Source organism: Paroedura picta, chromosome 16 (assembly GCF_049243985.1).
Source record: "Paroedura picta isolate Pp20150507F chromosome 16, Ppicta_v3.0, whole genome shotgun sequence".
In the NCBI taxonomy this organism is placed as follows: Eukaryota; Metazoa; Chordata; class Lepidosauria; order Squamata; family Gekkonidae; genus Paroedura; species Paroedura picta.
In genome coordinates, this window is record NC_135384.1 from 29,485,151 (window position 1) to 29,496,935 (window position 11,785).

Below are 11,785 nucleotides of genomic sequence, written 5' to 3' on the forward strand. Positions count from 1 at the left end.
TGACCCTCATGGTAGACTCAATACGGGGTGGTTTGCCAGTGCCTTCCCCAGTCATTACCGTTTACCCCCCAGCAACAAGCTGGGTACTCATTTTACTGACCTCGGGAGGATGGAAGGCTGAGTCAACCTGGAGCCGGCTGCTGGGATTGAACTCCCAGCCTCATGGGCAGACAGCTTCAGACACCATTTCTGCTGCCTTACCACCCTGCACCCCAAGAGGCTCTTTGGTCTAGTGTCTTACAAAACAGCCACTCACCCACATATCCTCACTCACACGTAAACATACAGTAATTTCAGAAGTGGCAGAAAGAAGGAAAAAACCCTCATCTTGCCAGTAACTCTCCTTGCCTTCTCTCCAGCTACTTGGCTCAGCCCATTACATTAGGGAAGTAAGACCTATCCCATACTGGATGAAAAACGCTAAAAGATGGACTTTCCCTCTAACAAAGAACAGATCCTTCCGCATATTAAACTGTCCAGCATTTACGATCAACTAGGCCCAAACGTCAGGCCTTGCTAAAAAGACAGTCATTGACGAGTCAAAAATAACTACATTTATTGACACTCAGTAAACTAATTGGTTAATTAATTCTTTAGCCAGTTGGCAGCCTCCTTATCAGTACTCTTGCTAACTACTCTGAGTCAACCAGTGCTACTCCCCAGCTGTGCACCGGAAGGCATAAAGGCAGCATCGAACCACATGGATGACTGCAAAAAGGACGGTGATGAGGACGTAGCTGGTGACAATGACCTTGACCGCATACAGTGTCTCGGGATCATCCAGGCTTCGCCTGCGGCGACTCTCGTAAATCACGGAGAGCCGGAAACCGGCCACCATTTGCCCCTCTCGCCAGCAGTAGTAGGTGCCTCGGTCGCTCAGCTGGGCAAACCGTATATGCAGATGGTTCCCGTGATCTATGAAAACCCGCATGCTCCCATTGATCCCAGTGAGGTAGCTGGTGAGATAGAGCCGTGTAGAGTCTTTGTCCCAGGCCACGGCGTGTTCTGGCCGGGCGCCGGGGCAGGAGATGATGAGCCCACTCCCCAGGGACTGCTTGTGGAACTGAAGGGGCACCTCAGGAACCCAGGGCTTCTCCCCGATCTTCGAGATGACGTCCGAGATGGAAACTTCCCCTTTCTGGGAGGGTTTCTTTTTCCCACAAGGCTTCGTGCAACTTCGGATAACGACCTCGGGCTTCCTGTGCTGAAGGGTACCCTGGAACTGCCTTGGGATGGAGTTAGACCCGCAGGAGGCGACCTCCGCTGTGGTCGTCCGGTACCGCCTGAGCAGGTAAGAGCTCTTCACGTAGCAAAGGCCGATTCTCCGCTGCTCGCCTCTGACGTCGCAACGGTTGCAGGTGGTCCAGTCCCAGAAGCTGGTGAAGACCTTGAACTGTGTTTCTTCGCGGTCCTCTTGCGGGTGCTGGTTCCTGTCCGCAAAGGCAACGCCGATGCCCTTGGAAGCTTGGACGTCTACGTCGTAGCCGTAGAAGAAGTCTCCTTGCTTTGTGCCACATATATAGTGCCCCGAGTCTTCGACCTGGACCCGGAAGACGATGAGGCTGAACATCCTGATGCTGAAGCGCTTGAGCATGTCGCTGCCCACCTTGATGAAGCTGGAGTCCACGATCAGCGTGCCGTCAAAGTCCGTCAAGACTCTCGTCTGCCGGCTGCCCATGCCCTTCTGGAAGTACCACACCACGGAGGTGGCCAGCTCTGGCTTGCAGTTGCAAGGAAGCTCGAAGCTCATGTCAGCCAGGTAGGCAGCATTCTCAAACATGAGGAAGGCCGGGCAAGGGGTCTTCTTGAAGATGTCTTCCTTCTCCATGATGGCGAAGGCGTGGAGGACGGCGGCAGCGCGAAGAACAAGGGCAATTCCAGACAATCCCGCCAAAGCCATTGGGTTCCTGAATCAAGCATGTCACCCAACAGGCTCCACGCTGGGCAGAAGAGGCCAGCCTCGGGTTCTAGACTTTAACTCAAGTTCTAGAATGGAAGTCGAGCTCTAGGACGGAACAGGAAGCAAACAGCCGCTCCAGGATCTTAGCCAGAGATGAATCTTCCCCAATATCTTCTCCCTGAGACATTCTAACCAGGGAGGCCAGGAATTTAAATGGATGTGCTTACATCCACAGGAGAGCCAGCTTGGTGCAGTGGTTAAGAGCTGCGTCTCTGATAAGCTCCCTGCGGCAACTCCTCATGTTACAAAAATGCGTGAGGTCAAATCTCCTGAACTCAGGAGATGCCCCACTTGCTTTGTCACATTGATGGAACACAACCAGCCTGTTCTCCATGATCTACCATTCTCTACATCAGGGGTAGTCAACCTGTGGTCCTCCAGATGTCCATGGACTACAAGACCCATGAGTCCCTGCCAGCTGGCAGGGGCTCATGGGATTTGTAGTCCATGGATATCTGGAGGACCACAGGTTGACTACCCCTGCCTTAGAGGGCAACTCTGCCTTAGAGGGCAACTCTGCCGCATTTGCTGGCAGGGGCTCATGGGAATTGTAGTCCATGAACATCTGGAGGACTACAGGGTGACTTCCCCTGCTCTACATTATAAGGTGTTCTGAACTCTGCGTAGTGCTGAAGACGGACAGGTACACCACAATGTAGGTTGGGGCTGGAAGCTTTTGGCGTTAGCTTGCAAGGATCACGGTCCTTTGATTTTAGGATAGATTCAAGTGGGTGGCCGTGTTGGCAGCACAACAAAACAAAATCAGAGTCCAGTCAGGCACCTTGAAGACCAACAAACGGCTTGAATAAATCTTTGTTGGTCTTAAAAGTGCCACTGGATTGATTTTGTTTTGTTGCGATGTTGCAAATTCCAATTAGATACGTTCCATGCTTTGTTGCTTTAAGAGCTGTAAACACGGAGCAGGGGCACGTTTAAAATGAGGCCAAATATAAACTCTGCAGAGAGCTAAACAGCAGGCTGTGACCACAGTCCCCTCCAGGACATACTCCAAAGCAGGCCGTAGTGGCCAGGCGATACTAATAGCTAAGTATTACTGGGGAGTTATATTTCCTCTTGTGATGGGAGTTTGGAATGACCATAAGCTTATGGGTTTTATTGTCTTGTTATATGTGACAAGAAAATATAAGAAAATACAGAATAATGTTCATAGATATCTGAATCTTTTAAAAGGTAATATTTTATTCAACCAGTTTTATTTGTAATAATAATAACAAGGAATAAGACATATGTAAAAATTTTATGCTTTATTATATTAGCCATTAAAGAAGACTTTTGTTTTCACTTCGGCTATAAGTAGCCAGCTTGGTGGGTTTCCTCCTTTTCTTATGTCATGTTCAGTTCTTTCTGTACTGCAGCCGCTCTTGCGAGGCTCTCTGAGGCACCTAGAACTCTGATTCTCACTGGTAACTGGGGGCTCCCACACACCGCTTCTCAAAGGCTCTGCTCCGTCTTTAGGTGACTCCCTGTTCTTCTCCTCTGCAGTCCTACTGCCCACCCCCAGGTCTCCCCCACCCTCTTTAGTGATTTCAGCTCTTTTTGCTAGCAACTGTGGCAGAGGCAGGGAGCCACCAGCACTCCAGAAATAATCCCGATGGTTGGAAGTTGTTCCCCTTCACGATTCCGCAGTTGGGTCCCTTCTCCTTCCCTGGAACAATCCAGCAGCCCTACTCTGCTAGAATCCCATGGACATCGCAAGGCCAATTTCCAGACCCTGGGAGATTCGGTACCTTCTTCCACAGAGACTCTTTGGGGTCCTTCAGCCTCCCCTGCCCCACTTCCCAGGGAATCTGCTCTCCTGTGATCTGAGCTCTTTTTAGTACCAGCAGCCGGAACCATCCTAGCTGCACCTGAACCCCTTTGGTGCCAGTACACAGACCCTTTACATATGCATATAAACCTAACTGGTACCAGAACCCAATGTGCACCTGAATCCAATTGGACCCATCTACCAGACACTTTGCATGTGTACGTAAACCAATTTGTTGACAGTAACCATGTGCATAGGAACCAATCTGACACCTGTAACCAGACCTTTCTCATGTGCACAAGAACCAAGATGTTTCAAGTAACCATGTGCATAGGAACCAATCTGACACCTGTAACCAGACCTTTCTCATGTGCACAAGAACCAAGACGTTTCAAGTAACCATGCGCATAGGAACCAATCTGACACCTGTAACCAGACCTTTCTCATGTGCACAAGAACCAATATGTTTCAAGTAACCATGTGCATAGGAACCAATCTGACACCTGTACCCAGACCTTTCTCATGTGCACAAGAACCAAGACGTTTCAAGTAACCATGTGCATAGGAACCAATCTGACACCTGTACCCAGACCTTTCTCATGTGCACAAGAACCAAGACGTTTCAAGTAACCATGTGCATAGGAACCAATCTGACACCTGTAACCAGACCTTTCTCATGTGCACAAGAACCAAGATGTTTCAAGTAACCATGTGCATAGGAACCAATCTGACACCTGTAACCAGAACTTTCTCATGTGCATTATGAACCAATTCTTGAAAGTAACCCTGTGCAATTAACCATTTTGGCAAAAGTAACAAGATCTTTCTCATGTGCATATAACCAGGTGGTACCAGCAAACATCTGCATGTGAACATATTTGTTGACAGTAACCAGACCTTTCACTTGAGCATATGAACTAATTCGTTCCCATAAGCAACCAGAAACTTTGCATATTTACATAACCAGTTAGTTGACAGTAATCATGACTATATGAAATAATTTTACACCTGTAACCAGACCATTCCCAGGTGCACAAGAACCAATTTGTGACAGTAACAATGAGCATATGAAACAATTTGATACTAGGACCTATGCACATATGTACATAAACTCAATTGGTACCAGCAACCATGTCCATCTGAGCCCAATTCAGTACCAGTACGGAGACCCCCTCCCATGAGCACATGGTAAGAAGAAAAGAGGTGGTTCTTATATGCCGCTTTTCGCTACCAGTAGGAGATTCAAAGTGGCTTACAATCCCCTTTCCTCTCACCCAAGTCCATCTGAGCCCGATTAAGCCCCATTACTGAGACCACCCCCACCCATGATCATATGATAAGGCAACCCAGACCCCCACCCTAGTCCATCTGAGCCCGATTAAGCCCCATTACTGAGACCACCCCCACCCATGAGCATATGATAAGGCAACCCAGACCCCCACCCTAGTCCATCTGAGCCCGATTAAGCCCCATTACTGAGACCACCCCCACCCATGAGCATATGATAAGGCAACCCAGACCCCCACCCAAGTCCATCTGAGCCCGATTAAGCCCCATTACTGAGACCCCCACCCACCCATCAGCATATGATAAGGCAACCCGGACCCCCACCCTAGTCCATCTGAGCCCGATTAAGCCCCATTACTGAGATCACCCCCACCCATGAGCATATGATAAGGCAACCCAGACCCCCACCCTAGTCCATCTGAGCCCGATTAAGCCCCATTACTGAGACCACCCCCACCCATGAGCATATGATACGGCAACCCAGACCCCCACCCTAGTCTATCTGAGCCCGATTAAGCCCCATTACTGAGACCACCCCCACCCATGATCATATGATAAGGCAACCCAGACCCCCACCCTAGTCTATCTGAGCCCGATTAAGCCCCATTACTGAGACCGGGGGTGGTACCCATGATCATATGATAAGGCAACCCAGACCCCCACCCTAGTCCATCTGAGCCCGATTAAGCCCCATTACTGAGACCACCCCTACCCATGAGCATATGATACGGCAACCCAGACCCCCACCCTAGTCTATCTGAGCCCGATTAAGCCCCATTACTGAGACCACCCCCACCCATGAGCATATGATACGGCAACCCAGACCCCCACCCTAGTCCATCTGAGCCCGATCATTACTGAGACCACCCCCACCCATGAGCATATGATAAGGCAACCCAGTCTATCTGAGCCCGATTACTGAGACCACCCCCACCCATGATCATATGATAAGGCAACCCAGACCCCCACCCTAGTCTATCTGAGCCCGATTAAGCCCCATTACTGAGACCACCCCCACCCATGATCATATGATAAGGCAACCCAGACCCCCACCCTAGTCCATCTGAGCCCGATCATTACTGAGACCACCCCCACCCATGAGCATATGATACGGCAACCCAGACCCCCACCCTAGTCTATCTGAGCCCGATTAAGCCCCATTACTGAGACCACCCCCACCCATGATCATATGATAAGGCAACCCAGACCCCCACCCTAGTCTATCTGAGCCCGATTAAGCCCCATTACTGAGACCGGGGGTGGTACCCATGATCATATGATAAGGCAACCCAGACCCCCACCCTAGTCCATCTGAGCCCGATTAAGCCCCATTACTGAGATCACCCCCACCCATGAGCATATGATACGGCAACCCAGACCCCCACCCTAGTCTATCTGAGCCCGATTAAGCCCCATTACTGAGACCACCCCCACCCATGAGCATATGATACGGCAACCCAGACCCCCACCCTAGTCTATCTGAGCCCGATTAAGCCCCATTACTGAGACCACCCCCACCCATGATCATATGATAAGGCAACCCAGACCCCCACCCTAGTCCATCTGAGCCCGATTAAGCCCCATTACTGAGATCACCCCCACCCATGAGCATATGATAAGGCAACCCAGACCCCCACCCTAGTCCATCTGAGCCCGATTAAGCCCCATTACTGAGACCACCCCCACCCATGAGTATATGGTAAGGCAACCCAGACCCCCACCCAAGTCCATCTGAGCCCGATTAAGCCCCATTACTGAGACCACCCCCACCCATGAGTATATGGTAAGGCAACCCAGACCCCCACCCAAGTCCATCTGAGCCCGATTAAGCCCCATTACTGAGACCACCCCCACCCATGAGCATATGATACGGCAACCCAGACCCCCACCCTAGTCCATCTGAGCCCGATTAAGCCCCATTACTGAGACCACCCCCACCCATGATCATATGATAAGGCAACCCAGACCCCCACCCTAGTCCATCTGAGCCCGATTAAGCCCCATTACTGAGACCACCCCCACCCATGAGCATATGATAAGGCAACCCAGACCCCCACCCAAGTCCATCTGAGCCCGATTAAGCCCCATTACTGAGACCCCCACCCACCCATCAGCATATGATAAGGCAACCCAGACCCCCACCCTAGTCCATCTGAGCCCGATTAAGCCCCATTACTGAGACCCCCACCCACCCATCAGCATATGATAAGGCAACCCAGACCCCCACCCTAGTCCATCTGAGCCCGATTAAGCCCCATTACTGAGACCACCCCCACCCATGAGCATATGATACGGCAACCCAGACCCCCACCCTAGTCCATCTGAGCCCGATTAAGCCCCATTACTGAGACCACCCCCACCCATGAGCATATGATACGGCAACCCAGACCCCCACCCTAGTCCATCTGAGCCCGATTAAGCCCCATTACTGAGACCACCCCCACCCATGAGCATATGATACGGCAACCCAGACCCCCACCCTAGTCCATCTGAGCCCGATTAAGCCCCATTACTGAGACCACCCCCACCCATGATCATATGATAAGGCAACCCAGACCCCCACCCTAGTCCATCTGAGCCCGATTAAGCCCCATTACTGAGATCACCCCCACCCATGAGCATATGATAAGGCAACCCAGACCCCCACCCTAGTCCATCTGAGCCCGATTAAGCCCCATTACTGAGACCACCCCCACCCATGAGTATATGGTAAGGCAACCCAGACCCCCACCCAAGTCCATCTGAGCCCGATTAAGCCCCATTACTGAGACCACCCCCACCCATGAGTATATGGTAAGGCAACCCAGACCCCCACCCAAGTCCATCTGAGCCCGATTAAGCCCCATTACTGAGACCACCCCCACCCATGAGCATATGATACGGCAACCCAGACCCCCACCCTAGTCCATCTGAGCCCGATTAAGCCCCATTACTGAGACCACCCCCACCCATGATCATATGATAAGGCAACCCAGACCCCCACCCTAGTCCATCTGAGCCCGATTAAGCCCCATTACTGAGACCACCCCCACCCATGAGCATATGATAAGGCAACCCAGACCCCCACCCAAGTCCATCTGAGCCCGATTAAGCCCCATTACTGAGACCCCCACCCACCCATCAGCATATGATAAGGCAACCCAGACCCCCACCCTAGTCCATCTGAGCCCGATTAAGCCCCATTACTGAGACCCCCACCCACCCATCAGCATATGATAAGGCAACCCAGACCCCCACCCTAGTCCATCTGAGCCCGATTAAGCCCCATTACTGAGACCACCCCCACCCATGAGCATATGATACGGCAACCCAGACCCCCACCCTAGTCCATCTGAGCCCGATTAAGCCCCATTACTGAGACCACCCCCACCCATGAGCATATGATACGGCAACCCAGACCCCCACCCTAGTCCATCTGAGCCCGATTAAGCCCCATTACTGAGACCACCCCCACCCATGAGCATATGATACGGCAACCCAGACCCCCACCCTAGTCCATCTGAGCCCGATTAAGCCCCATTACTGAGACCACCCCCACCCAAGAGCATATGATAAGGCAACCCAGACCCCCACCCTAGTCCATCTGAGCCCGATTAAGCCCCATTACTGAGACCACCCCCACCCATGAGCATATGATAAGGCAACCCAGACCCCCACCCAAGTCCATCTGAGCCCGATTAAGCCCCATTACTGAGACCCCCCCACCCATGAGCATATGGTGTGGCAACCCAGACCCCAACCCATGTCCATCTGAGCCCCATTATGCCCCATTACTGAGACCACCCCCACCCATGATCATATGATAAGGCAACCCAGACCCCCACCCAAGTCCATCTGAGCCCGATTAAGCCCCATTACTGAGACCACCCCCACCCATGAGCATATGGTAAGGCAACCCAGACCCCCACCCAAGTCCATCTGAGCCCGATTAAGCCCCATTACTGAGACCACCCCCACCCATGAGTATATGGTAAGGCAACCCAGACCCCCACCCAAGTCAATCTGAGCCCGATTAAGCCCCATAACTGAGACCACCCCCACCCATGAGTATATGGTAAGGCAACCCAGACCCCCACCCAAGTCCATCTGAGCCCGATTAAGCCCCATTACTGAGACCACCCCCACCCATGAGCATATGGTAAGGCAACCCAGACCCCACCCTAGTCCATCTGAGCCCGATTAAGCCCCATTACTGAGACCACCCCCACCCATGAGCATATGATAAGGCAACCCAGACCCCCACCCTAGTCCATCTGAGCCCGATTAAGCCCCGTTACTGAGACCACCCCCACCCATGATCATATGATAAGGCAACCCAGACCCCCACCCTAGTCCATCTGAGCCCGATTAAGCCCCATTACTGAGACCACCCGCACCCATGAGCATATGGTAAGGCAACCCAGACCCCCACCCAAGTCCATCTGAGCCCCATTAAGCCCCATTACTGAGACCACCCCCACCCATGAGCATATGGTGTGGCAACCCAGACCCCCACCCATGTCCATCTGAGCCCCATTAAGCCCCATTACTGAGACCCCCCCTCACCCATGAGCATATTGTGTGGCAGCCCAGACCCCCACCCATGTCCATCTGAGCCCCATTAAACCCCATTACTGAGACCACCCCCACCCATGAGCATATGGTAAGGCAACCCAGACCCCCACCCTAGTCCATCTGAGCCCGATTAAGCCCCATTACTGAGACCACCCCCACCCATGAGCATATGATAAGGCAACCCAGACCCCCACCCTAGTCCATCTGAGCCCGATTAAGCCCCATTACTGAGACCACCCCCACCCATGAGCATATGATAAGGCAACCCAGACCCCCACCCAAGTCCATCTGAGCCCGATTAAGCCCCATTACTGAGACCACCCCCACGCATGAGCATATGATAAGGCAACCCAGACCCCCCCCTAGTCCATCTGAGTCCGATTAAGCCCCATTACTGAGACCACCCGCACCCATGAGCATATGGTAAGGCAACCCAGACCCCCACCCAAGTCCATCTGAGCCCGATTAAGCCCCATTACTGAGACCACCCCCACGCATGAGCATATGATAAGGCAACCCAGACCCCCCCCCTAGTCCATCTGAGTCCGATTAAGCCCCATTACTGAGACCACCCCCACCCATGAGCATATGGTAAGGCAACCCAGACCCCCACCCAAGTCCATCTGAGCCCGATTAAGCCCCATTACTGAGACCACCCGCACCCATGAGCATATGTTAAGGCAACCCAGACCCCCACCCATGTCCATCTGAGCCCGATTAAGCCCCATTACTGAGACCACCCCCACGCATGAGCATATGATAAGGCAACCCAGACCCCCCCCCTAGTCCATCTGAGTCCGATTAAGCCCCATTACTGAGACCACCCGCACCCATGAGCATATGGTAAGGCAACCCAGACCCCCACCCATGTCCATCTGAGCCCGATTAAGCCCCATTACTGAGACCACCCCCACCCATGAGCATATGGTAAGGCAACCCAGACCCCCACCCATGTCCATCTGAGCCCGATTAAGCCCCATTACTGAGACCACCCGCACCCATGAGCATATGTTAAGGCAACCCAGACCCCCACCCATGTCCATCTGAGCCCGATTAAGCCCCATTACTGAGACCACCCCCACGCATGAGCATATGATAAGGCAACCCAGACCCCCCCCCTAGTCCATCTGAGTCCGATTAAGCCCCATTACTGAGACCACCCGCACCCATGAGCATATGTTAAGGCAACCCAGACCCCCTCCCATGTCCATCTGAGCCCGATTAAGCCCCATTACTGAGACCACCCCCACCCATGAGCATATGGTAAGGCAACCCAGACCCCCACCCAAGTCCATCTGAGCCCGATTAAGCCCCATTACTGAGACCACCCGCACCCATGAGCATATGGTAAGGCAACCCAGACCCCCACCCAAGTCCATCTGAGCCCGATTAAGCCCCATTACTGAGACCACCCCCACCCATGAGCATATGATAAGGCAACCCAGACCCCCCCCCTAGTCCATCTGAGTCCGATTAAGCCCCATTACTGAGACCACCCGCACCCATGAGCATATGGTAAGGCAACCCTGACCCCCACCCAAGTCCATCTGAGCCCGATTAAGCCCCATTACTGAGACCACCCCCACCCATGAGCATATGGTAAGGCAACCCAGACCCCCACCCTAGTCCATCTGAGCCCGATTAAGCCCCGTTACTGAGACCACCCCCACGCATGAGCATATGGTAAGGCAACCCAGACCCCAACCCATGTCCATCTGAGCCCCATTAAGCCCCATTACTGAGACCACCCCCACCCATGATCATATGATAAGGCAACCCAGACCCCCACCCAAGTTCATCTGAGCCCGATTAAGCCCCATTACTGAGACCACCCCCACCCATGAGCATATGGTAAGGCAACCCAGACCCCCACCCATGTCCATCTGAGCCCGATTAAGCCCCATTACTGAGAACACCCCCACCCATGAGCATATGGTAAGGCAACCCAGACCCCCACCCAAGTCCATCTGAGCCCCATTAAGCCCCATTACTGAGACCACCCCCACCCATGAGCATATGGTAAGGCAACCCAGACCCCCACCCAAGTCCATCTGAGCCCCATTAAGCCCCATTACTGAGACCACCCCCACCCATGAGCATATGGTAAGGCAACCCAGACCCCCACCCATGTCCATCTGAGCCCCATTAAGCCTCATTACTGAGACCACCCCCACCCATGAGCATATGGTAAGGCAACCCAGACCCCCACCCAAGTC

General features: G+C 52.9%; 1 protein-coding gene across 1 annotated transcript; it reads right to left on the reverse strand.

Moving 5' to 3' along the window:
• Positions 1–539: 539 nt before the first annotated feature.
• Positions 540–2,317, reverse strand: FAM187A (family with sequence similarity 187 member A). The gene has a single exon (XM_077313910.1). It carries the CDS (start codon positions 1,898–1,900, stop codon positions 653–655), a length of 1,248 nt encoding a protein of 415 aa, XP_077170025.1. The 5' UTR covers positions 1,901–2,317; the 3' UTR covers positions 540–652.
• Positions 2,318–11,785: the final 9,468 nt, after the last annotated feature.